At 47.7% G+C, this 25844-nt stretch overlaps 7 protein-coding genes across 7 annotated transcripts; 3 read left to right on the top strand and 4 right to left on the bottom strand.

Annotated features, from left to right (window-relative positions):
- Positions 1-2238: 2238 nt before the first annotated feature.
- EPUS_01052 (uncharacterized protein) lies at positions 2239-5987 on the top strand (the record flags this gene model as incomplete). The annotated part of the gene is made up of 4 exons (XM_007806965.1): positions 2239-2349; positions 2391-2841; positions 2894-2983; positions 5641-5987. The coding sequence occupies 4 exons, from the start codon at positions 2239-2241 to the stop codon at positions 5985-5987; spliced, it is 999 nt and encodes a 332-aa protein (XP_007805156.1).
- A 2012-nt stretch (positions 5988-7999) lies between these two features.
- On the bottom strand, positions 8000-9164 carry EPUS_01053 (uncharacterized protein; the record flags this gene model as incomplete). Its single annotated transcript, XM_007806966.1, has 2 exons — positions 8000-8914; positions 8958-9164. 2 exons carry the CDS (start codon positions 9162-9164, stop codon positions 8000-8002), a joined length of 1122 nt encoding a protein of 373 aa, XP_007805157.1.
- A 786-nt stretch (positions 9165-9950) lies between these two features.
- On the bottom strand, positions 9951-13387 carry EPUS_01054 (uncharacterized protein; the record flags this gene model as incomplete). The annotated part of the gene is made up of 14 exons (XM_007806967.1): positions 9951-10007; positions 10065-10219; positions 10592-10677; positions 10741-10829; positions 10946-11022; positions 11112-11305; positions 11360-11524; positions 11597-11675; positions 11721-11957; positions 12486-12512; positions 12584-12851; positions 12903-12915; positions 12969-13297; positions 13358-13387. 14 exons carry the CDS (start codon positions 13385-13387, stop codon positions 9951-9953), a joined length of 1806 nt encoding a protein of 601 aa, XP_007805158.1.
- A 1601-nt stretch (positions 13388-14988) lies between these two features.
- Positions 14989-17598, top strand: EPUS_01055 (uncharacterized protein; the record flags this gene model as incomplete). The annotated part of the gene is made up of 2 exons (XM_007806968.1): positions 14989-15428; positions 15489-17598. 2 exons carry the CDS (start codon positions 14989-14991, stop codon positions 17596-17598), a joined length of 2550 nt encoding a protein of 849 aa, XP_007805159.1.
- An 874-nt stretch (positions 17599-18472) lies between these two features.
- EPUS_01056 (uncharacterized protein) lies at positions 18473-19885 on the bottom strand (the record flags this gene model as incomplete). Its single annotated transcript, XM_007806969.1, has 1 exon — positions 18473-19885. One exon carries the CDS (start codon positions 19883-19885, stop codon positions 18473-18475), a length of 1413 nt encoding a protein of 470 aa, XP_007805160.1.
- A 1114-nt stretch (positions 19886-20999) lies between these two features.
- Positions 21000-21460, top strand: EPUS_01057 (uncharacterized protein; the record flags this gene model as incomplete). The annotated part of the gene is made up of 2 exons (XM_007806970.1): positions 21000-21296; positions 21353-21460. 2 exons carry the CDS (start codon positions 21000-21002, stop codon positions 21458-21460), a joined length of 405 nt encoding a protein of 134 aa, XP_007805161.1.
- Positions 21461-23874: 2414 nt separating this feature from the next.
- On the bottom strand, positions 23875-25212 carry EPUS_01058 (uncharacterized protein; the record flags this gene model as incomplete). Its single annotated transcript, XM_007806971.1, has 1 exon — positions 23875-25212. One exon carries the CDS (start codon positions 25210-25212, stop codon positions 23875-23877), a length of 1338 nt encoding a protein of 445 aa, XP_007805162.1.
- Between the last annotated feature and the right edge of the window lie 632 nt (positions 25213-25844).

Here is a 25844-nt window from a genome sequence, read left to right on the forward strand (position 1 = left end):
GCGAGTGCACAGACCACCAACAGCAATCCCTCATACGGCCAATCAATAGCTCTGTACGTTTGACAGACCCTTTCACACGGCTAACTATCTACAACGGCACAGAGTACGGAGTCGTACTTCAAAAGTCATCAATATACGCTACTAGGATGGATAGAAGCTAGCTTTTCTTGTGCTAGCACAGTGGTGGTAGTCAGTAGAGACGTAAAGATCATTAGAAGGGGCGGATCGCTGAAGTTTAACTAACGCAGACTGCCGAGCCACATCAAGTAACCTAAAGAGGGCCGTAAGGATCTACAGAAAAAGGGGACTATAGCGGCAGCTCTAGGGCTCTACCCCTGTAGCATAATTTTTACGTCACACTAAAGCTTACTACGGTAGGAGGCATAATGTTTGTCACCTGCGCACTAGTAAGTAACGTCATTAACAGCGCTCATACAGATATCCTGTTACTCTGTACGAATGCTCACTGTCGCCATTCTACGCGCGTTTTGTTGATTTTACGCGTTATTCTACTGATTGTATCTCATTCTGCGCCATCTACGAATTCTGCGCCATCTACGAATTCTACCAAATTCGTTCTGATTCTACGAATTTTACGAATTCTATTTATTCTGCGGATTTGACTCCAATTAAGATTCCAATTAAGAATTTCGCAAATTCTATTTGTTCAATGAATTCTACTAATAGCTCTAATAGATTTCAAACTCCTCCTCCTCCCTCCTCCAAATACTACTCGTGATCAACGTCTTCAAGTCCAGACTCTACGCAATATTGGCTTAACACAAGACCGAATCAGCAAAGAACTCAATCTTACTCTTCGTCAAGTGCGATATGCTATTAGCCACCCAATTACGCCTAGAAAGTCCTCTAGAAGACCCTCTATCTTGACATAAGAAGAGATTAATAATATCATTACATGGGTCTGTTCTTCTAAGGCTAATCGACGTACCCCTTAGATCAAAATCCCTATTATCCTTGAGCTTAGTGTTGGCTATTACTGCATTCGAAGAGCCCTGCGAAACGCAGGCTTTACGCGCCGTGTAGCACGTCGAAAGCCCCCTATTTCCGAACGAATTCGAGCTACTCGACTCCAATAGGCAACTGAACATCTTAATTGGACCTTTGATGATTGGAAGAAGATTCTATATTCCGAACGAATTCGAGCTACTCGACTCCAATGGGCAACTGAACATCTCAATTGGACCTTTGATGATTAGAAGAAGATTCTATGGAGCGACGAAACATGGGTCAATGGTGATCGTCATACAAAGACCTATGTAACAAGGCGTGCTGGCGAGGAATGGGACCCTACTTGCATTATCGAACGTTTTCAACGACGTAAAGGGTGGATGTTTTGGGGCTGTTTTCATGGCAATACTAAGGGACCTGGGTTGTTTTGGGAGAAAGATTGGGGTACAATTAAAGAAGAGAGCTATCAAGCAAAGATTCTCCCTATAATTGACGGTTGGATTCAAATCAAAAAAAACGAAGGCGAAGAGTTAGTTTTTATGCAAGATTCTGCTCCTGCTTATGCAGCAAAAGGCACTATTTGAGACCTTGAAGAGAGAGGCATTATTTGCATCAATTGGCCTGCATATTCTCCTGATTTGAATCCAATTGAGAGTGTTTGGAATTAGATGAAGGATTGGATTCAAGAGCATTATGATGACAATCTTAGAGGTTATGATGCTCTACGAGAGGCTATAACAGCTGCTTGGAATGCTGTACCAGCGAGCTACCTTCTAGAGCTGCTTGAATCAATGCCAGCAAGATGCAAGGCAGTTGTTGATGCCAAAGGAATGCACACTCGATACTGAGAAAAATAGACTAGTCCTAATCGAGCGATTTTGTGGCGTTCTATCTTGGCGTTACAAACAGTTACTAGTACGCAGGTGACAAACATTATGCCTCCTACCGTAGTAAACCCTGTCCATTCCACCTACTTGTTTGTCTTATCTCCTTGGACCCCAGCCTCATGTTTGTGAGCTGAAAATCGTTTATCAATACAGTTGCTGCTGCTGCATCCAAATCAAGCTGGCAATCTGTGTGACATCAATGGGGGGTTCAGATTCAGGATCAGACTATAATGGCAGCCTTCTTCTTCCTCTTTCTCCTCCTCTCCTCTTTCTCTTCTTCTCCGTCTTGACTTAGTCATTTTTTATACGTCACATTGTTGTTATTTCTCATTCCAACCCTTTCGTCTGACAGTTTTTTTTTTCCATTGTTCTACCGCCAAGAATGGAAGGACTCGGTAATCTTCCTCCACCATCGAATGATCCTGTTAGGCAATACATGATTGACCATGCTGGCCAGATCGACAAGTTATCGTTCAAGGCAAGTATCCTCCCAGTACAACAAAGGCTCTACAGTCTGCTGAATGGCATCCCCAGGTTATCACTGGCGTCTTCTGCGGCGTTGCCGTTGTCGCGGCCCTTGTTCGCCTTGTTGCCCGGGCCATGCGTCGCCGAACTCTCTACCGGGACGACTATTTAGTGCTCTTCGCAGTTCTCTCGCTCGGTGCGGCCACTGGTGTGCTGTATCATTGGTGCGATGCATTATTCCTCGTCCAAGCAATGAGCATGGAGGGCTTCATCCCTACGAGGACTGAGATCATGCCCATACTTAACACCATGAAATGGGTCTACATCTACGTTGCCTTGACTTGGAGCTGCATCTTTGCCATCAAGCTGGCTTTCTTCTCCTTTTTCCATCCGCTTCTCCTCGGTATGGCCAGAAAGTTCTTAATCTACTACTGGTTTGCTGTCATTTTCACTATATGCTGCTGGATCCTTTTCCTCCTTCAGCCACTCATCCCGTGCCGAAACTTTGGCTTAGATGCAGGTAAGTGGGCTTGATCCCAACATTAGTTTTCTAACCCAACCATCCGTGGTAGTCAATACTTGTTATCGAAATCCTTCGCTTGCAAAGAATATGGCGCCGAGCATAGTTGCAGCAGTGCTGGATATCATAACTGATGCTATGAGTAAGTGCTCCGCCCTACGCTTCCTGTCCAAACACGCGCTTAGTCAGGTCAGTCATCAGCATACCTATCTACGTCCTCAGCAAGTCCTTGATGAAAAAGAATCAAAAAATCGGCTTAGCATTATTTCTATGTATCTCGCTTGCCATGATTATTGTTTCTTTGGTTGGCATGATCGGGGGACTCATCCACAGGCCTAGCACCGGCCGTGAATTAAACATGACAATGATGACATGGGTATTTCTATTGTTACACATCGAGGGCTGCATCGCCGTCACCATGTCTTCGCTCTTGGTGGTCCGGGCTTTCTTCCTAGACAGAAGCCACCACGTCGCACAAAGCTCACCCTGGGCTGCCATCAGCCGCGCCCTCCAGTACCTACTAATTCGCTTGAGGATTCCTAAAGACTCTTCAAGAAGCGAGGGTGACAAGACTTCAGAGGACAAACCAATGCAGATTTCAACTTTAGTACTGACCAGGTTGAGTCTGAGGGGCGTCAAAAAAATATTTGGTGGCTCTAGTCACATGTCTGACAGGGCTCACAAGTTGGACTCAGAGACCTATTCCACGGAGACAAGTCTAGAGAGTGCCAACGACAAATATCATAATATCGTTCGGGAGTGTGCTAGCTAGGTGGTGTAGTACTCTCAGGCCTAAAGAATGTGGAAAGGGGGGGAGGGGTTGACATATACTACAGTGGTTTTCACATTACCAAAATCGATCAAATGGACTTTTCAATCATTTCGATGCAAAATCTTCATTCATCCAAGGCAATAATCACAGCCTGTAATGAGCGTGACTATACTTAAGGCATTTTGAGGCTCAGAATCAATTGATCAACTCACATGATTCTTGGTAGTCCACTATCCTAGCTGAAGTTTTGGCAGCGTTGAACTATCCTCCTAGCTACACTACGAGCGAAATAAGTACTGAACGGAGTCAGCAAGACTAAGTAAATAAACCACTGGGCCACCATAAATCAATTGAGATCTGTTTCCCATTCCACAACACAATTATGGTTCAGTGGACGACGGAATAGGAAGATGATGATAAAGTCCAAGCAGGATTCAGAAGAAGATGGCGCGCTACCCCAGGAATAGCACCGTTGCCCGATGCCCCGGGTTTCTAATTAATGTTACAACATGGGGCGGCAACTTCCAGGGCCTGTCCCGCTAATACTTAAACTTCGAGTCTTGCAGTCGGTTTCTCCCTGATTCGTACCGGAACTTTGCTGATCCGCGGGAGCCCTCCCATAGAAAAGAATCGAAGGTCCGCCAATGATTTCGGTTTTAGCAAAATGACGACCAGGACACATGCGCTGGCCTCCACCATACGGAAGCCAGCAACTGGCCAAGCCTTCGAGAGAGAAATTGCGGCTGCGGATTCCCTGACTCTGTTGGCTTTCGTGTCTGCCATGGTATTAGTTGGTGGGCGATTTGGCGGCCGCTTCCTCCGCACTACTCCCGTCCTCAGGGGCTGGGTCCACGTTGTCAGGATACACCAGATATCTATCCGTAAAGAACTCTGTAAGAGGTTCCTCAATGATTCCCAGGCGAGCGGACTAAGCTTCCTGGCTTAGAGCTGCTGTAGGGCTAATCAATATCATTATTCTCTTCTTTGGGAATCAGTGTTTGTCGAGTGTGAAATCTCTAAACTCGCTTTGGTGGAGTTTGGCGATTGCAACGCGAAGGCGTAGGGCTTCTGCGTAGACAGACTGAAATAAAAGGCTAATAGACAACGCAGCGATGTCGAATCTTCCAGGCTCGATCCTGGGTTGGATAGCTTCATCCAGGACAGCGCAAAAATATACCAAAATACACATGAGACCATATTTATATTGACTCTTCATCGATAGCATCATCAGTTTCCAGTACATGGAGAGCGGACTCAAATTACGTCCACGTGAGTCCCAAATCCTCTATTATCATCCCAGAGTGTCACCTTTCTGGAATCACCGCCAAAGCTCTTACATTCCTTTGAACCCAATCAAGAGCTTTCCGTGAGTCAAGGAAGCTAGCGTTGCGAGAAGTCAAGGGTAACTGAGGTGAATACGAGAAGCCAAAAACTACGCAGACATTAAAGGTTCGAATGGGTCATAAGCTCGAAAGGAGTGGCATACCATTGGTTCCATAATTAGCAGCGACAACAGTTACATCTTGAAATGCTGCCAGAACAGTGCCATCGTACCAAAGGCTAGATGCATGTCCTCACTGAAGGCCCCCACCATAGACCTAGAACAAGACAGCTCTGCCACCGGTAGGCGAAAGGGTAGAAGGGGTAAGCACATTGAGATAAAGCAGTCCTCGCTCTCAGCAGGAGGTGGACCACCCGGATTGTTGCAGAGGTTCTTGAGGTCGATCGCGTGAGGTCTGAGCTTCTGAGGCAACTTATTACGCAGTGTTGGCGTCTTGAGCCAACTGCCCCGTTCGCAACACATTTCGTTTCTGTCAGCTTCAAAGCCATCAATCATCATGATTACTTATTCAACAGGCGTTGTTTTTCATAACAGCCATATCAACAATGCTTCAATTGACGCTTTCAGCAGTAGTACCAACAACCATAGTTGGAATGCCTGCGTACAGCGGTCGTCCCAAATCCATCCAGCATCCTTCTTCAGCAGGTCATTTAACGGCCTTAAGGCCTTGCTGAATCCCAAACAGAAACGTCGATAAAAGATAATGAACCCAACGAACCTTCGTACGACCCCAAGCTCACCGGGTTTAGGCTTCTCCCAATCCCTGATGACTCGTACTCGGTCTGCGTCCATCTTGATGCCCTCCGGAGCAATAATCAAACCGGGAAACTTGACAGAAAGCGTATTGAACTCGCACTTTTTAATATGGGCTTGGATCTCGCTCTCACGGAGGATTTTTGGAACCTCTCGTACGTGATCCTCATGTTCCTCACACGAGCTACTAAAGATCAGGATATCATCCAAGTACAACACTATGAACTTGCCCAGCACCTTTATAAACCTCTCGTCTATAAAGCGTTGAAAAGTCGCTAATGCAGAGGTCAATCCGAATGAGATAACTTTATACTAGTAATTGTCATAAGTGGTATTAAACATGATGAGTTTACAATATTTTTTGTAACCAGCCGAATGTGATGATACTTATGCCTGCCGAATATCTAGTTTATAAAATATTATTGCTTTTCTAGCAGACTTATTATTACATCGATCCTAGAGATATTATAACTATTCTTCTTTGTCACAGAGTTCAGATCCCAGAAGTCATCGCAGAAACAGAGTTCCCCTTTCAGTTTTCTTACCAGAAGAATAAGTGACGCGAATAAAGCACTACTAGACTTAATAAACCCTTTTTCTAGATGTTCCTCCACATATTTCTTAACCACTTTAAGCTCCTCTGGACTCATCCTACGCAAAGGCTGCGTCCGAGGCAGTTTTACACCGTCTTCTAGCTTAATCTCCCTACATTCAGGAAGAGTATCTGATGTCTCCTTTAAGAAAACGTCCGCGAATTCTTGAAGCTCCGCTGGCAAAACCTCTATAGGTCTGGTTCTAGCGCAGCCTATTTCTCTACTGTTCCTTAATGTCCTCTACTGTGATAGCGAACATTTCCGTACTAGGGACGGCAGAAAATCGTTCGAACGCAGAGATGCTCACAGCCCCTATGCAGTGCTTAGCTGCCCTTGACTCTCGGTTCTTCCTCTTCTGCGTGATAACAGTGGTCGTTCTGCTACCCAAAATTGTCTTTATCCTAACAAGGCGTCAAGGCCGCAAAACAGCCGGGGCGGTTTCAGGACGCTTAAGAATCTTCGTCACTTATAGAGGCTTTCCCTTCAGCTTCTCCTCTCTAGACTGCCCTTCAGTCCTCGGCTCATCATTCTGATCCCTCGCAGGTCAGGACTTGCTGTTCTCCTAGGACGTAGACTGTTCTCCAAAGGCACAGCATCCTATGAATCTTACTAACAGGTCTCTAGGATCTAGAGTACAGCTGTAAAACCTTATCCACTTCTTCCCCAAGATCATCAGATACGCAGCCTTCGTCACATAGACTATGATCCCTACTAGCGATCGCTCACGCGTATAGGCCAATAAAGGGCTTAGGAGATTTAATTAGTATACTTCACCAGCAAAATCAGAAATAGGAATTAGTTTGACTAGGTCTACTATATCAATTTGCAGACTTTCGCAAAGCCGTTCTACTAATTAGCAGTCTATCACTGTTAGAGGATGTAGCAAATAGCGTACGGAGATACCAATTGAATTGATTGAGTTACTCCTATCAAGAGGAGCATTTGCTCACACTAATAGCTATGGAAGCGCATTACTGCAACAGCTCAGAAACAGCATTTGGCGTTCAATTCGTATAGCAATGCTCACTGCCATAAATAACAGGGCGTAAAAGTTACAAGAGCGTTTCGTGCGTTTCGCATGCGGGGACCCCTGTATCATCATGCTAATACGTAACAGATACGTATCATATACGCAGGGGTTCTGACAATCACAGCGCTTAGCTGACATCCTGTATCTAACAGTAAGTATTGTGCATTACGAAAGTGTTGCAAATCCTTAGCGTTATATCAAGAATTGCTGGCGCTGCGTTGTCAAACAGAAACAGCTCTTGAGGGTCATCTATGGATCTATATTATATAACTAAGATATCAAAATAATACTGAGATTCTTTTGATTCTTCTGATATAATTTAAAATATAGAGAATTCTTTTCGAAGAAGTAGAATTTATTATGTAAAAAGTCAACTCTGTCAATTAAGATACATATCATTAGTGATTCATATTATTAGAATCAGGAGAAGCTCAGCATTATTTTGCTATATCATACATCTGATCCTGATATCTAGAAGGGTCACAAGAGCTGTTTCTGTTTGACAATGCGGCGCCAGCAACTCCGCACCACCTCTAAAATTTTTGCAAGAGTTTCGCAACGGGCAATATCCATTGAATATCAGAATGGAGAACATTGGATTCATCTTAGAGACACTATGGCGATTTTAAATATATGTCCTTTCCCTTCCTTCTCGTCTTCAAAATGTGCTACTTCGACAGTAACTTCAAAGCATTTCCCCGGAATATCATCTCGATTTCATGCTTACTGAACAGCTGCGGCAGAGTTGCATTCATATCCCCCGTCAAAGCAACTGCAGCTGAGTAAGCTGTGAAAGGCACATCACTGCCGTATGTGAACTTGTCGCTTCCGAAGAGCCTCTTCATGTTCCAGATTTGATCCTGCATTGAGAACCCGGCAAGATCAAACCAGAATTGCCTGTTCATTAGCGCAACTGCGGTTGTGATGTTGTAGGGAACGGCTGGTCGATCTGAGCCAGGCTTTGCGCCAAGAATACTGGATATTCGAAGGAATCTGTCGAGCACGGACGGCAGAGCACCGCCACAATGAGGTACGATCCATTTCAGATTTGCGTGTGCAGCAGCGGTGCCGGAGAGGATGAGATCGGCCACGGTTCTGGTGGTATCGAAGATGAACTCTAGTGTTGGAGCCGAGAAGACATTCATCAGTGGAGCAACATAGTCGAGTCTCGACGTCCCAGAAACATCGGGCGCATTTCGCGGGCATGGGGTGGTTGGATGGATGAAAAGGACGGCTCCTCGTTGATTCAGCCTTTCATAAACTGGTTCCAACCTGGGATCGCCGTGGTAAAGGCCATAGTAGTTGGACAGGAACACAAAACCGTCGGCGTCAAGGGCTAATGCTCTGTCGATCTCATTGAGTGCGTCAGGAACTGATGGCAGGGGGAGGGAGGCAAAGAATCCGATACGATTTGGGTGTTGCCTTTTCAGATCGGCGGTGAAGTTGTTGAACTGTTGAGTCAACAAGATTCCAGCAGCCAGGTCCTCCGGGTCGAGAAAAGTGCCTGGACTGGAGCAGCTGACGTAGCTCTTTTCGATGTTATTGTGATCCATGAAGCTGAGATGTGCCTCGAGGGTCCAATTCTGTAAGAGTCAGCAATATCAGCGAAAGGGATGATGGCCATACGGGCGGCGCAGGGTTGCCGTCTGGACCTGGAGTCCATCCTGCAGCTATCACTGCCTGGCGGTAGAAGTCGGGATAGATATGAGAGTGAGTGTCGATTTTTGGTGTTGCGAGTCCAGAGCCGTGACTATGACGGTTGTTGATGGCGTGTACTGAGATAATGAGAGAGAGGAGCAGACTTGATGGCCAGGGGTTGAAAATGCGAGTCATCGTTTCCACTGAGAGGATGATTCACCGACGATAGAGGAGTGGGCGCACCTAGCTGAATCGAGCTGATATATATAATTGCCTTTCCCTTGGCCCTTATGAGCCAGGTGACCGGTGCCCCCCAGCAGTGTTGCTGCCAGCTCAGGTAATCCTGCATCTTTGTTGTCCGACAGCCAAGGCTCCGAACTCTTGAACGTCACATCTGGTAAGACTTTGCCTGTCAAGTCCGGCTGGCTCGTATTCCGTTTTCAGGAGCATACGGATGGGCTGGACGGACAAAATACTACGTAGCTAGGCGGTGAGCTCTTGACGCGCTAAACTTAATTTGGCGAAGCCTACAGCTGATGCGGCCCTGTGGTTGGACTGGTCAGATACGCTCTACGTGGTGACCAAATAGAGCACTCCATGTACATATACCATGGGCCGTGTAATCTCATTCCACTATATCATGGCCTTAGCTTCTCTACCGGAGTCCATACATTAGTTAGTATGATCTGACAGTTGCTAAAGAACGAGAGTCAATCACGTCGGACGTGCAAACTGACCGGCCTGCCACCAGCTGTTTATAAAGCCATAGAAATTGGAGCAACGAGGAACCACCAAGAACTTTTGATATATCTACTGCTGTTTGTGGGTTTCCCCGCGGAAGCTAAGTAAGCAACGCCACCAATCATGTTGACCCCGAGTACTGAGCTGCCCTTCACGCTGATGAATGTGCTGAAGGGGTTCGGTAGGAACAAGAGCATAAGTCTTTTGTCAATCATAGCTCCGCCACATGATCTGGACCAGTCACTCTCCTGGCCAAAAGTCTCTTCGGAACGCAGCACGGACAGAGTCATATTCTACCTACAACATTCGTAGTAGGCTAGGAAAAGGGAAATCTCAAGACATCAACCAACCTACCACCTGTCTAACTGGGCCAGCACTGTTGCGTGAGAGTCCTTCAGTGTTCTGAGGATCGCTTTCGGAGTAGACCTCTTTTCCCGTTCGAAGAAGCTCGACGACTCCAAGGTTTGCAATAGCAGGTTTGATGAGCTCGACCGCGTCTGAGAGCAGAGCTGCCGTCTTCAGTAAGAATATTCTCGCTCGCAACCCAGCCGTTGCTGAAGATATACAAAGATTTGCTCAATTAATCGAAGAGTTATCAATAAGAACAACTCAGAGACAGTCTGCTGTCTTCGTTTAAATCCTGTTAGCTGTCTCTCACGCCCCAAACTCGTCCATTTCGATTTGTAATATTGACCACAATTACATACCCTACGTGTATCTTCTGTCAATATAAAGATCTTGGAAGACAACCTCTTGCCGGAATATCCGAGATTTTATGAGTTTGAATATGTAATCCATTTTGTGATGTATAAATTGTCGCGTAGGGAGACCAACTGGTCCCGTCAGTTCAAAAGGGGTTGTGGCTAAATACTCAAACTTACAGACGGAATCAAGCTCTTCAAGGGTGTATTCTTTTGTTTCCGGGGCCAAAAAGAATATCAGGACCCAAGCCACAAGGTTCAGTCCCCTGGTGATGTATTCGTCAACCCATGGCCACAGTTTTAGGGAAAGAGTAGAGGGTAAAGCCTACGCGAAGGTGGCCAATGAACGAACAGCACCAATAGCATGATCCATTCGAGGAAACAGAAGAGTCAAAATTCCCGCAAAGAATAGATTGACCTGCTTCAGTTAGCGAGCGGCAAGAGGGTAAGCTTAAGGGAAGACAGTGAAAGACCGAACGTCTCAAACATTCGACGTTTTGGTGCATTAGTATAAAATTCACTCGCGAGACTCACCGCTACTGCAAAGCTCATGCCAACCTCACGGTGAGTTACCGGGAATGATTCTGCGGAGTATAAAAAAGGAACAGGTCCTTGCAAGAGAACGTCAGTCGAGCAATCAGGCGGATACGACGGGCTAATGAGAGATGGAGGCGGCAGGGATCGCTTCCGCGAAACTGACCTTGGCCTGGAGAATAGAAGGCAACGAAGAGAAATTCCCACATGATAATCACTCTCAAGCGAGCGATATCATTTTCAGGGATGTAATAGCTCATTGCAGCCGCAAGAGTTGTCCAAGCAAGATGTGGGTATAGGTGGAGTAGAAGTGGCCTTCTACCAGCACGGTCGATAAAGTAAAATCCGGGGAGGCCGAATCTGAAGCCAGCATAAGCACCGGAAACCAGCCATTTTGTGTCTCTCATGTCTTACAAAAAATTCACAAGCCCAATACCCCAGGACACGAACATCGAGGTGAATTCACCTGCATTTGCGTTGACATACAAAGTCGTTGAGTAGAAAATGATACAGTTGAATGGTAGAAGGTTAGCTACAAAACGACCGATAGATTCGATGGGGAGACAAACTGCCACAAAGCTGCTGTGACAGCATCCTACCAGACGTGAGTGAGTCACGACGATGAGCGAAGATGAATAGAAAGCGACTTACACTGCTGCTGAGCCCATTGTCGCTCTTCTTATACGAGGCTGAGAGAAGAGCTGAAAGAAACGTTTGGCATACATCCTACCTATGCAAAGTCAGCATCTATCTAGCGAGGCTCCGCACGACTTACCAGTGGCTCCTGAAGCTCTGAAAAGCTCTTGTTCAACACGAACTTGAGCAGATATCAACATCAGGTCTCTACTCGCTTGTAGAGGCGTGTTTCGAAGAAGTAGAAGACTTTGGTAGGCCTGGCGATATTCATCTGCTCCAGAGTCAGCCTCCGCTAGATCCAGACAGGGGCTTTTGGCAGCAAGTCCCTCGTCAAGCCTGGGGAACAAACGTTTCCGGATGAGATATCTCGGCGACTCTGCGATTGATGAGCGCGTGTAGTAAAATTCTGGGCTATCTTCCTACCAGGGCAATAAAAGATGAAGAACAACGGCACTGATGGAATGAAAGCCGAGCCTATCTGGAGGCGCCAGGCGATGCTACCGGTCCGATACATAGCCAAATTCGCGCTCCATCCTCTGCATTTTGACATGATGAGCAAGGAAGATATGGTTAGAATGCTCGGGGTTGGGGAAACAGACAGAAAAATGCCGAGAGCCACGCATATCTAATTTGCGGTAAGCTTCAAGCATTATATTGGGCACTAGACACCCCACCTGCCATGAACCGATCACGATGCTTCCTCGAACTGACGCGGGAGAAACCTCTGCTGAGTAGATGGGAATCACTATGGGCGTTCTGAGTTAGTGAAACTCTTATCGATGACAAATTGAGTGTATTCAGGTATGTGGGTTGGAAAGTGTCAAACACAGATTCTTTATTGCAAAGATTGTTTTCGTTACTCTCAATTTCTGATATAAGAAATGAGCTCTGGGATTATACTTACCACTTGCTTTAACCCCCATGCCCAGACCTAAAGTGAGTGTTAGAGCCTTTGATGGGTAACCTGGATGGGAGGAGCAATCAGGGACACAAATGTGGTACCTAAGAGAATCCGACAAAGAAGCAACTGCCACCAGTTCTGCGTCAATGCTGCGCCCAAGGAGGCGGCGAAGCTGAACACTGCAGCAAACAGTACACATCCTCTTCGGCCATAGATGTTATTCAGGGGATCGCTAAGCCAACAACCAAACAGCGCAGAGGCAAAGTAGACTGCGGAATTGACAAGGGCAAATACCCAGTTTCCATAATCTGTTGTTTCATCAATGCCAAATTCTGCTGGCCATGCGATGTTGGCAGCGTTTATCCCAACCTTTCGAGCTCAGTATTATTTCTTCACCGAAGATAACAGCATGCAACCGACCTGGCTCCATCCTCTGTTTGAGTGTCAACTTGCCAGGTGAAGCATTGATCTGGAACGATGTCTTACTGGAGAAGGGCACCACAACATAGCAGAGAAATTGTGAGCCAGAATTTGGGAGGATGCCGAAACGGATGCCTGTTCTCATCCTTCAAAGCTTCCAGCTCGTTTTCATCCAGGTCTCTCGCCACTTGCGGTGCAAACGGATCGCGGCCTGTTTGGGCACCTTTGTGCAAGGAATCCGCAAGGTCGTGCAGTCCCATCTCTTCAATAAAACTATTGACGAGCGCATCCAGGGCTTCTGGTGTATATTTGCGGAGAGGGTTCTCAATGAAGGCCCGTGTATTCTGATTCATATCAATTTCAGGGTAGTGGGCTGGAGGCTGAGTAACAGTTGCCTGCTTGTGAACGTGTCAGTAGGGTCATCGTTATCTGAGTGGAAGTATGATTAAATTCACGAGGTTTCTGGGCCCAAGGGGCAGAGCCATCTTCGTGGTTGCGTAAATAGAACGCCTTCTGTGAACGCGCTGTTTAAGACCGCAGAGATTTATCAATCCGGGTAGAAAGCAATAGCATCAAGGGTGCAAGAAACGAAGCTCGTGCCTGAGCATTGTGGACAACTATGGGATGGGAGTCAACTCAGCCTGATGACTAACCGTGCTGAGGTCACCATTCGGGTTGTGGCTTCTTGGATTATGTCCCTACCCAAGGGACTTCCATGACTTACTAACCTGATATCCGTTTGTGGCGTCTTGACACTTACATTGCCTTGCTTTCTTGGTCCTTACCGAGCCCAGACGTGCCTTCGAGCCACTGGTATTTGCACAACTCGGCAATCAGCCAATGGGGCATTTTATAAGTGACGACCAAAGCTGGGTACCTTGACCCTCATCAGAACACATGGAGCACCGATGAGATCAGAGGGACGCCTTGTCCATCTGAATACGAATGTCGATTAGACGGCCCCTACCAGATTTCTTCCCCTGCTTATGTAGCACGGAAATACTACGTAATCGAGCTTGGGTTGGTCCACCATGTCTCAGAACAGAATGTCAGCAGTCTAGTTTAGCGTTGCATGTCGAAAATCTGCACCTTTTTGGACCATGCGCTGAGTTTTTGAGGCTGAAAAGTACCCCGCGATTACGTAGTACGTAGTAGGATTGCTCGAGGGGCGACGGCCCCCAGCCCGACGGCCCCCAGCCCGACCGGCCCGGCTTGGCCCGGAGCTAGGGGCCGAAATTCTTGAGAGTTCTCACCACTACAACTTATGATGTGACTTTGAATGAACATAATAGTCTACTTACATATGAAGATGATTATAAATATATAAATAAAAAACTGTAACTGATTATAATAGCTACTTGGAACGTTGTACATGGGGCCTATCTCCTCGATGTCCACTGACACCATGTAAATAAGCTTGTCCCAATCAAGGGATTTGTGACGTTTTCTTCCTGGTGTTACAAGCTGTGAGCACGTTCACATTATTTACGCATCCTACCGGAGTAGTATGCCAACACATCAATACAGCCTAGTACTGCCACTGTATGCTGTATGAGACAACTGGATGCCAATCACAATTAGGCTGATCAGTCGATAATGGAGGGTATGTGGATGAACCACATCCTAGGTTCAGTCAAGTCTGGCATGCTATGAAAACATATGCAATAATCATACGGTCATGCAGCAGCCACGAGCATGCTACATCACTAACGTCTGCTCATCACACCTTGAACCCCACCAGATGCATGAATGATTGGCAGCGAAGTGGCATGGGTCCCCCACAGAGTCGAGGTCCGCCCCCTCTTTGTCTCCACTTTGATGCTGCAAGGCGCCTTACCTCGCGAAGCCATCTCGCTCATTTGTCGTTTCGGGGAAAGGTCCCGATTACCACGAGGTCTTTTGCACCTCGACCTCCAGTGTTCATGCATGGCTATGTATGGCCCCAATGTCACGTTCCCTCCAGCGGTGACCCCACCATGACAAGGCTGCGAGCCAAGGATACATGTGCCGAACTCATAATTTGAAAAACTTTTCATCTGACGGATATGACAATGGTTATTGCTTGGTTAGCGAGATTGTACTCACCATGAGTGGCCTGGACATTGCCGCCGGAGCTGCCTCCATTGTCGCATTGTGCAATCTTGTCGTGTGCAAGCTAGTGCCGCTGCTTCGCGATTCAGCCCATACGGACGAGACAGTAAGGAAATTTCATCGCGAGATCTGCGATTTCAAAGATGTGTTAGTGAAGGTCGAAGCCAATTTCGGCGCCAGAACAGACTTCCGGCTACAACGGTCGTTTGATAGATCCAAGAGTCGTGCAATGAAACGACATGTCGACGAATGCAAACGGACAATCGAAGATATCGAGCGGCAGCTTCCAGAGCCGCGAAACGTGAATAGGAATTTTGTCCAACAGACGCTGACTCAATTGCACACGCTTCTTGGTTCCAGTGTTCTTTCAAAACTGCGGGAGGACATCCCAGCTTTGAAGGCTACCTTACAGTTGTGGCTTCAAATGGTACAGCTGTAAGTCCCTTGTCAAGCGAACAGAGCAAGCTCTAGTAATAACCGTAAATACTATCACAGGGACGGATTGCGGGGCATAGGAGAAGCTCAGGAGAGAGGACAAGAAATTATCGAAGCTGGTATCACTACCTTGAACCAGAAGATGGACAATCTCAAGGATGCCCTTGAAAATCGGGACCACAAATTAGAGGGCTCTGTATTTCGATTAGAAGAGGACACAGTAAAGCTCAGCGGAAGAGAGTGTCTGGAGTCCGCTGGAAGCGTCCGAGAGGCATACACCGCCCGTTACCGACCTACACCCTCCTCTTTAGCCGCTCGTCACTGTAGCCCAGGTAACATTCCTGCGTGGCATGTCGAGGTGATGCGACAAACGTCTTGGGAGCCGGTTCGTCTGACGGAACCGGACGCTGTGACTATCAGCAATACGAATGAGACTCGGTCTCAGAGCCGCGGTGACTCCGGGTACGATAGCGATCAAATAACCAGGTTGCAAACGATACCAGATCGCCAAGAAGGATTTTCTAAGAACTTCTTGCTAGATCTGATCAACACGTCCGTAAACGAGGCCCAGAGATATCTTCAAGCCAAAGATTATGATAGAGCTGCTGAAGCTCAAGAAAAGGCCATCAGATGGGGACGAGAAAGGGAGCAAAATCACGGAGTTGAGTTCAAGGATGAGCATGACATGCTCCGAACGCTCGCAAAGATCCAGCTAGAGCGACGTATGTACAAGCATGCCGAGGAGATCCTCCTACGTCTTCTGGGTAGCGTGGAGCCAGATTCGCCGCAGGCATGGACCTTTGACTATGATTTGGCATATACGTACCTCGCTCAGGGAATGTACGAATCTGCTGCCAGGTATGCCAATCGAGCAAACAATGGACGACAACGCTGTTTTGGGGTGGGTGACAACAAGATCATCGAAGCATTAACGCTCCTGTCCAACATCTATGATAAGATGGCCAACCGGACCGAGGCTACCGTGTTTAGGCTAGAAGCTCTCAAACACCTGATTCGACAGGAGGGCCCTTCAGATGAGAAGATGCTGATGACCCTACAGCACGAACCCACAGAGAAGGATGTCCAGAATGTCATTGATGAGCTCGAGGATAGTAAAGCCAAAGATATCCTGGCATTGAAGACTTTTCAATGGGCAGTGGCACTGGACCTACCAGCGATAGTATTTTTTCTGTGGAGTGATTACGAGGTCATCAGAATCAATGTCGACGCTCAAAATGACTTCGGCATGACACCGCTCATATCTTCGGTAGCATTTGGGCACGAAGAGATGGTCCGGTTCTTGCTAGGGAAGGGTGCCGATGTCAACGCGAGATCTTCCAGTGACTCCAACAACGATACCGCCCTCATGCTAGCTGCTGAGAAACAATCGACCTCCATCGTGAAGCAGTTGTTGGCAAAAGGCGCAAATGTCAGGGATTACAATACGCATGGACGCAATGCACTCCACCGTGCTCAGGGCCGGCCGCTTGACAATGTAGACGCCGCACGGAGAGAGATTGTCGCGATGGTTTTGGAGAAGGACCGCGAAGGCCTTATCAATGCGAAATGCACCGCGGGAAAGACCCCACTCCATTTGGCATCGGAGAGCGGGAATACACCTATTATGGATTTCTTATTGACTCAGGGGGCGGATCTGGAGGCTCGAGACTCAGGGAAAAGGACTCCATTGATCCTGGCAGTAGACTCAGGCTGGCCAAGAGCGGTGAAGCTTCTACTGGATTGGGGAGCCGAGCAAGAGGTAGAAGACTTGATGGGTCGAACACCCGGTAGTATCGCAAGGAGAGGCGTTGGTGGGTCGCGGGAAATCAAAGCTTTTCTGAAAGAAGCCAAGAAGAGCCCCAACGTACGCGGGAGGTCTTCTGTGAAGGCCACATCACCTCCGTTATCACAGCACCACAATTCATCGCTGGTTTCGTTAGGCAGTGATTCCCCACTACGTTCATCGGCTGCGATCTTATCACCAACTGCGAACTTGCCACCTGCCTTCCCCACCCAGCGTTCAAATGAAAATGGTGGGTTCTTGCTGTCGAACCTGGGTTTACCACTCGCGGCCCCGTCAGTAACATCGGCAAGTTCGTCCCCAAGAGAAAAGCCACGTGCGTGGTCGATCTATTCCAAGATCAATAAAGTTGGAAAAGAGTTGCACTGAGCGTGCTGGAACACAGCGGACACATGAGATGCTTACCAAAATTTGTAGAAGGTGTAATTGTATAACACGCATCTGAAAGATATGGTAATATGTTGGATCGACTTTGAGATGCCTTTGCTTCTGCCTAGTCATCGAGGGCGAAGAAAACCATGTTACTCTGCTGATCATCGAATGGCATGACGAATCAGCCCACAAGGTTCGGCATTGCAGATTCTCCCTCCGAGAGCATCGATCGCCTTTCCAAAGACATAGCACATCATCACGCTCAGAAAACACCAAGGTATATAAGATCGAGGGAGTGAATGAACGCGAACATCTTCGGACTGGCTACATGGTGCACCCATTTCCAATCCTCTTATCACTGCCATGTCCGCCCAGTGTGAAGTCAAGGTACTGCAATAAACTACAGCAATGTGCACCTACCCAGTCATCTTTTACATAAATATTTAGAGTGTCGTAAGGTGTCACAGGTTGCGGCAGAAGTTCCGACAAACAAAGGCCACTGGTCATGCAGTGTGCTCTCTGTGACAAAGAGCTATCGTGAATCCTGAGCACATTGACAATTCGACATATTATGACAACACATGGAAGTCAGGGACCATCTTCATTAACAGAATTAATTACTGAGTACTGGCACTGAACTGCGTCATACAGCTCTCTTCATGCAAGAATCCACAAATCATATTCATACCTTGCCTGGGGATGGCTTTCTGTGGGAGAGCTAGCCAAATTTAGCCTTCGTCTATCCAGACATCATGGTCTCGAAAATGAGGTTGCCTCTTCTTCCACCCCATTATTTCACTGCACACAGCATTACTTATTTTTGACGCACGTTTCTCAGTTCGATCTGAGAAGTGTTTACAGCAGAAGTACCCTAAGTCGCTGACTGGGGGGGTGGCGGGAAATATGGGTTGGATTCTGTTGGACGTGATGATGCCGGCGTCGGGCCTGTCGTGGAATAAAAGCTTTGGGGAGACGACGGAAAATACTGCTTTAGGTCTGTTTGAGGGGTCGCGATTGGCGTGGGATAGAAGTTTTGTGGAGGCTGTGCGAGATACGGCGGTTTTGAGTCTGTTCGAGGCGTCGGGTTGGGGCTCTGCGGTGGTGGGGGAAAGTACTGCTTTGATTCTGCTTGAGGAGTTGGGACTGGGGTGGGATAGAAGGGTTGCGGGGCGGGCGAAGTGTAGGAATCTTGTGGAGCTTGCGATCCACAAGCACTCTGAGGTGATGAGAGAGTATATGTTTGGAATGGAGGTCGGTAGGACTGTGAAAGGTTTGAATTCGCCGAGAAAGGGCTTGCTGAAGGTGAGAAGGGCGAGGGGCCCATCGTCAGCTGATGTTCGGAATACTGTGACGTTGGTGGTGGTGGGTAATTCGTATTCCCAAGGTGAAGCTGCGACATTTGCGAGCTAATACTGGAAGTGTAGTTCATTGAAGTAGAATCACCATTGAGAAACGAAGGCCGAACAACTGGAGTGAATGTTGGAGTTGAATAACATTGATTTCCGGGTTGTTGAGATGTTGGAGGCTGTGGAAAATAGGAGATGGAATCGCTCTTTGGTGCATTATAAATCTCTAGGTCGGGGCGATCGGGCATATATGGTGGCGGGATCGGGGTTGAAGGCATAGAAATATGAGGAGTTGCTTTTTGATTTGGGTCGAGGTATGGAGATTTCGAATCCAAGGGAGTGCTCTGTTGTGCTGGAAGAGAATTCCATAGGTTTGGTGCCCCTTGTGATACACTGGGCGCGTTTCCTGCATATGTGCTGAGCGCGACTGGCATTTGGGCAGGCTTGTATGCCTCTGCTGCCTTTTTATGTTTCATGTGTGCCTCTTCGCCAGCCATAGCTGCAGCATCGACAGCGAGATGGGTCGTAGCCTTGACTAACAGCTCCTGCTCCGCTATTGCACACACGCCATGCTCAACGGCTTTGTTGGTGATTGCATCTGCGCCCATAGATCCCACGCCCAGGGTTACCACGCCGACCGTGCCACTTATAGCCATAGGGGTGAGGACGTCGCGCTTCCTCGTACTGTGCTTGGTGCCGCGTCTGTTGAGATGCATCTCGATGATCTCTCTTTTCTTGCGAGCATTATGAATGGCAGGCGCGGCCAAACCGATTCCAATGGCACTGACACCAAGAGTAAGGGGCATGGCAACGCCCGAGACCGCAGTGGACGTGGCGGCCCCCGATATCAGTCGCGTATAGTGCTCCCATTCTTTTTGAAGCTCTTCGGCTGTCATGGCTGAGCATTTGACGTCGAACTGCTTGAAATCAAAAGGCATGATTGCGGGAGTAGTGCTTCGGTCGGATTCGAGACAGAAAACAATAAGAGAAGGGTTAAAATTCGAATATGAAGCTCTGAATGGAAATAGGGAGAGAGCAGGAGAGAAGGGGAGGGAGAGGGAGAGGGATTAGACCGAGGGCTTACATTTCACTCGCGCAGCGACGTGGGAGAGCCTCTGCAACAGAATTGGCTAGATGCAGGAACGCTGCCGAATTGGGATAGCTGAGGCTGCACCACGAACAAACAGGCTATAAATATAAATACCATGTTTGTGCCGTACGAGAGAGGCAGCTTTCCGAAGCGCTTCTACTTTAGCCTCGCATCAGGCCCAAATCTGCGATTGACCTTGTGAAGAATGGGGGCACAACAAGGCTGGCCGACTGGTTTTGCTCAACCTCAATGCACAGCAGGCAGATGCGTTCCGAAAGAAGAACGTCACGGGATTTTTGGAGTTGAAATGAAGCAACAAGGGACACAGTCTGTTGGGTGAGAGGGGAATGTGGATGAGGCACTCCATGAGTAGAGCCTCATCCATGTAACGTGGTATCAAGGAATAGGGTGGAGGGCTTTGAGAAGGAGATCGAGGGTCCTCCGGTCCAGAGGTCCTAATAATACTCTCACGCTAATACTAGCCCTGAGCTCTAGGCATTGCAGCCAGACACGTGGGGTAAAATAAGCAATGATATCCCAATTTTCAGGCCTCCGGGCCTCTTAGTAACCGTGCTCCACGCTTGTGATCGGTCCGAAGGTCCCCGTATTGCTAGTGCTCCTCAGCGGAGAGACAGACCATCTTCCTCCCACTACTACGCCCGCAAGATGGGCAACATTGCTCTGTGACTTCTATTCTAGATATTGTTGTATGTTCATTCTAATGATCTCCAGTCTTACCGCTTTCACCTGTATCTCCCCATGATCTTCAACGTAATGCCTCCAAATTTACCAACACTTCCACTCTGGGCGATCCGGCAGGTTGCCTGTACGTCTTGCCCCGTAGCGGTCAGTACTGTATCTACCAGCGCCACATCTATTGCGGCCTCCTAATAGCGACCATAATCATTACCATCGTCCTGAACGAAAATCATGCATTATGGCTTGCCAGCGTTGCAGCAGCTATGGCGTTATATTCGGGCGTAGCAGCGGTACATCAGATTCTCATCTTCGATTCGGCCCCAGAACACAGAGGTACTTTCAACTTGCGCGGTATTTCCGCTTCTCGGTACCAATTACACTTTGCCAATATTCACGGTCTCGACGATCAAGACCGTGATACCGCTTGTAGGGTTGTTGGAGCCGCATTGCTGGCCATCCTCCACATGGCTATGTGGTCAATGGTGTTCAAAAAGGCGGCGGCGAGGCCTATCTTCGTGTTATGGATGCCCCTGATGGCGTCTAGCCATGTCTTCTGCGCGGTATCCAAAACCGAGACGACTGTTCACTATCAGATCTGCCCGGCTGACCGGTATAGGATCTTCCCGGTCTCGCTTACCAGGCGACCGAGCAGACTGACGTATTTCGTACGACATATTCCGATATAGCGTCAAATACCCAAAAGCAGCTTCGCGAGCAGAAATAAGAAATGTCTGTACTTCTGCTTCTCTCCACACCACTACGCCCTAAGAGCTAACAGAGACCTCGCTGTCTTGGACAACACCAAACTGGCGCTGAACTAAATACCTTCACTCTCTTCTCGCAGACTGGGAGTGGCATTTAGGGCAATCTATCCCGTCTTTTCAATATTGGCCCTGCTAGAACAACTTCAAGCATCTGAGACGTTCCGCGGCTTGGGATACTGGCTTCCCTTCAACCTCATCATCGGGCCTCTACCTCGTGCGTATCCATGGCTGAAGAAGCCTGTCAACGCTAGGAAGTGAGTCTTCTAATGTTGTTTACATTCACTAGTTACTCGTGGCTTTAAGGATCACAAAGTAGTGTAGACGGTAATATCGATTGAGACAGATTATGTTAGGTATGCTAAGAGTATATAGGTAGAACTCAGTCGATGCGCAGGGCTGCTCAGGCTCGGAACAGTCTTGCACAGCCACAGCTCCAGGCTACATATTCATCGCTCAGGTTATAGTCACGTGTGCTCAGGTCTCGAAGTGGAAATGGAATTTGGAGAGGTCAAGATTTGGGTGCGAGTATATTGTATTATGAATGACATCTGCGTCCTGTGGATTGGCGTTCCACTTATAAATATAGTGATGCTCGTCTTGAGGTATAATATGAAGGAACGATTCATCTCTATGGTTCGTCAAGAGGATGCTTGGAGAAAGATAAGCGGAGGGATGGAAAAGAGAAATGCTTGGCGGAGTTGGTGTCGCAAATAAGTAGATGCTCGCCGTGGACCCTGAGTCACTCACCATATTCATTCCATTGTACGAGCTAGAGTTCAACGTAGAATTGTGTCCTACAATGTGCTCGTCCCGATGGAATCGTCTGCAATTCAAAACTCTGACTAGTTTGGCAGCAATTCCAATGCACAGTAATGTAGACTTTGATGAGTGCTGGCAATATCGCAACAATGGTGCAGGCAACACTTGTGCTTTACTGGGTTGCGAGGGTTAAATATGAAGGGAATGGTGATTGCTTAGGGGACATGGGGTCGTCCCCGGAATGAATAGTTCATGTCGAGTGGCAATTCGGAAGTAAATTCATGTTCGGCTAGCTTTGCCATAGATGGAATTTCTCCATGTGGACTCCGCATCAGTGTCAGGGACAAGGCAGGGCTGAAGGTGTGCACAATCATTATAAGCTTTTGGTGGTGTAGACCTCCTTCATATCAATAGGCAATCCAATGCTCTTTCGCCAAAAACTTGCCCAACGTTAACGCTGTGGAGCAATTTGATATGGTATGCTTGACGTATGATGCTTAGGAGTCTAGGGTCGATCCTGCAAAAGATGAAATATATACACAGAATGTAGTGCCAAGTGCCAAGGCCTCACAACGCCAATAACAATTGCCAAGCCTGCATGCCAAGTAGCAATTACCCAAAGTGGGAACCCAACTGACAAGTACAAAGTGCACAATTTTCTCCGGAAAGAATCGTTGATGCACGCAAGGCTATGTGGCCAATGCAAAAATATTCAATGCTTGTTGCAGGAATCGAACCAGCGACACGGCCAGACTCTTGGCGTGGGAAGACCGTATTTTACCACTAAACTAAACAAGCAACATACAGAAATTTCGTTTCAATCATATAATAATTTTAGGTTATAGCAGTATTATATACTCTGTACTTCGTAGTTACGAATCAACTTCGCTTTTAGCGAATTTACCACATTTCTAGTGAAGTCTTGGCATTTACACCCCTTTAGAGTGGCATCAAGGAAGCAACCAGAACTAAGGGTCTTCAATACTACCTCATCAAGACTAAATAGACGTCAAATTCTGTGATGCGACCGAGCATCGCAGCAACGTAGATAACGGCGTTCATCGTATTTAGACATACAGCAGACCTAAGAATAGCGAGAACATAAAAGGAGGAGCAACAGACGAGGAGAACGAAATTGCTATCCCTATAGCGAATCCATCTCACAGGACTATGACATTTCGGATAGTCCTCGTGCCAGACAACAACGGACAGGCCAACCAGTCGTCACTACAGCGGTTGCAGCCTGATCAACTGGCATCTGCTAGTCATGAAGGCCTGATGTTGCCTCTGGGAGCGCCCTGCCCTGTTGAGAAGATTCCTGAACAAATGCTAGCAATCTTCGGTTCTCGTACCATTGAATATCATCCGGCCTTGATGCAAATGACGAAGTCATGTCCAGGTCGGTCAACGAAGTATCAATCCATCTTCCGGTAGCACATTCCACCGCCTCCCACCTTCACCAAAGTAGAAACTTGTTTGCGTATGATTGGACTCTTTAAGTGTATGCGCACGACATAATACTTCTTTCTCGGAGTGACCCAGGGCGACAATACCCGACCAGCTTCATTTTCGTCAGGGAAGACTACTTGTTCGATCGTTGAGCGCATCTGGAAGCCTACCTCCTACTGTACTCCAGCTGCTGTCTCCGTGACGTCGCCCAACACCGTGTCCACACCACAACAGCTCGAGCACTCACCTCATTCGACTCGAAAAGGCCCAAACCAACACCATCTGGAGGCAGGCACACTTTACTACCTCCATCATCGAACCATATTTCGATCAAGACTTCTGGGTGTGTAGACTCTCCAACCATTTTACCTTCTTTTAGGAATACCCTTCTAGTAATCTCTGCCACCCGCTCCGCCTGCTCTGTATCTGCGACCTCTAATACGGTGAGTCGTGCATTCAGATGTTTGGCTAGTGGTAGGATGTGGTGGTAGAACTCATCACCAGGTGATGGGCTTGAGGTGAGGGTGGACCACCCAAGTCGCGTGGAGGTGGAGGATTGAGGAGAGCATGATGATGGAACGAGAGCAAGACGTGGCTCATATTGGCGGACGGAGCGAGTGGTACGGCCGGATGAGAAATGGATAGGAGAGATGTAGGGCGGGTTCGCGGTTAAGATGTCAATCTCGGGCTTGCCAATGCCCTTACCCAGGACTTCTTCGATAACATCGATGAGGTATGGTGCTGCTGGTCGAGGTGCAGGGGGGGAGGGTAATAGCACGTCGGCATGCAAAAAGACTATTTCATCTGCTGCCTGTTCTGGTAGGTACCCGAGCGAGATATTGTGCCGTAGATTCTCTTTCGCCAGGTTTAACGCCGTGGTCGAGATATCCACACCCAAAAACTCCAGCTTCAGCTTCCCTCCACCCCTCGACTCACTTTTTCCATCGCTCTTTATCTTCAGGTTTTTAAGTATCCCGTAGATCCCCAACGGTATGCAGCCCGTTCCCGTACATAGATCTAGCACTCTCAACGGTCTTTCATAGCTCCCAAGCTCCTGATCTCTATTTTCCCAAACCTGTTCGACCAGCAAAGTTCTCGCTAGTAAACCAATCTTGGAAGTGTAGACCTCAGTCTCCCATCTTGGGATCAGGACCCCCGGTCTACAGAGGATCTCCAACTCTCCGAATGGTTGTGTGCCGAGGATATACTGAAGAGGTTCTCCCTTCTCTCTTCGCTTCACATAGTCGCGTAGTAAATTCCGCCATCCTGGGATATTTTTAGAGGGAATAGATGGTGTAGAGACATTTCTGGAGTCAGGAGTGCGGGATGGCGAACTGGCGAGATCAGTGGTCCTTAGCTTTTCGGCTTGTTCGGTCGCATGTTCAGTCAGCCAGCGGAGTTCATTACGACTAGAAGGAAGGTCTCGACATTCACGTAGGAGAGCGGGGAGCAAGTAGGATTCTCTGTTTGCGAGGCGGAGGAGCAACGGTGGAAGACGGGGCATGCAATGTTGGTTGTATTAACATAGATTATCCTCAATTGCAAAGGAGCCCCAAACACAACACCTTTACCCGGAGATACCCCAAAATTGTCACTATTCCAGATGAAGATTTCCAACTTCTGTTCTCTAATACCGTTGAGTAAATAATTACCAATCTCTATCGGTTCTGCAGAGCACATTTCTGTATGTCATGTGATATAGATATAATTATTGTGCCCTCCTAAAACCTTGCTCCTAAATTGCCAGAAACAGTCCACGCACACGCCATAGGTAAACCTCGATGACCATCTCTCCCTCGTGCTATGAAACTTACACAATCAATGCACAGTATGCACGGTACGAAGATTGGAGTTCATCCAGAGGCCGACTATCTTCTAAAACTAAAGGGAGTTGTATAATAGCGGCTCAGGATGTTCCCACCACGTCAGGCAGGAGTGCTCCTCCAAGTACGCAATGCAAATAAAGAAAATGTGTTGTACCATACTCCATGCAATTGCATCCAGAAGTACATTGTTTGTGCCAACTACCTTCTCGACGTTTTCTAGGTACAGGATTAGCAAGACGTTCCAGCTCGTGCTTTTCGCTTTCTCGTTCAATGGGTCGCTCTTGTTACTGTTCTTGTCACCTTCCTTGAT

Source organism: Endocarpon pusillum, assembly GCF_000464535.1.
Source record: "Endocarpon pusillum Z07020 unplaced genomic scaffold scaffold6441, whole genome shotgun sequence".
Lineage (NCBI taxonomy): Eukaryota > Fungi > Ascomycota > Eurotiomycetes > Verrucariales > Verrucariaceae > Endocarpon > Endocarpon pusillum.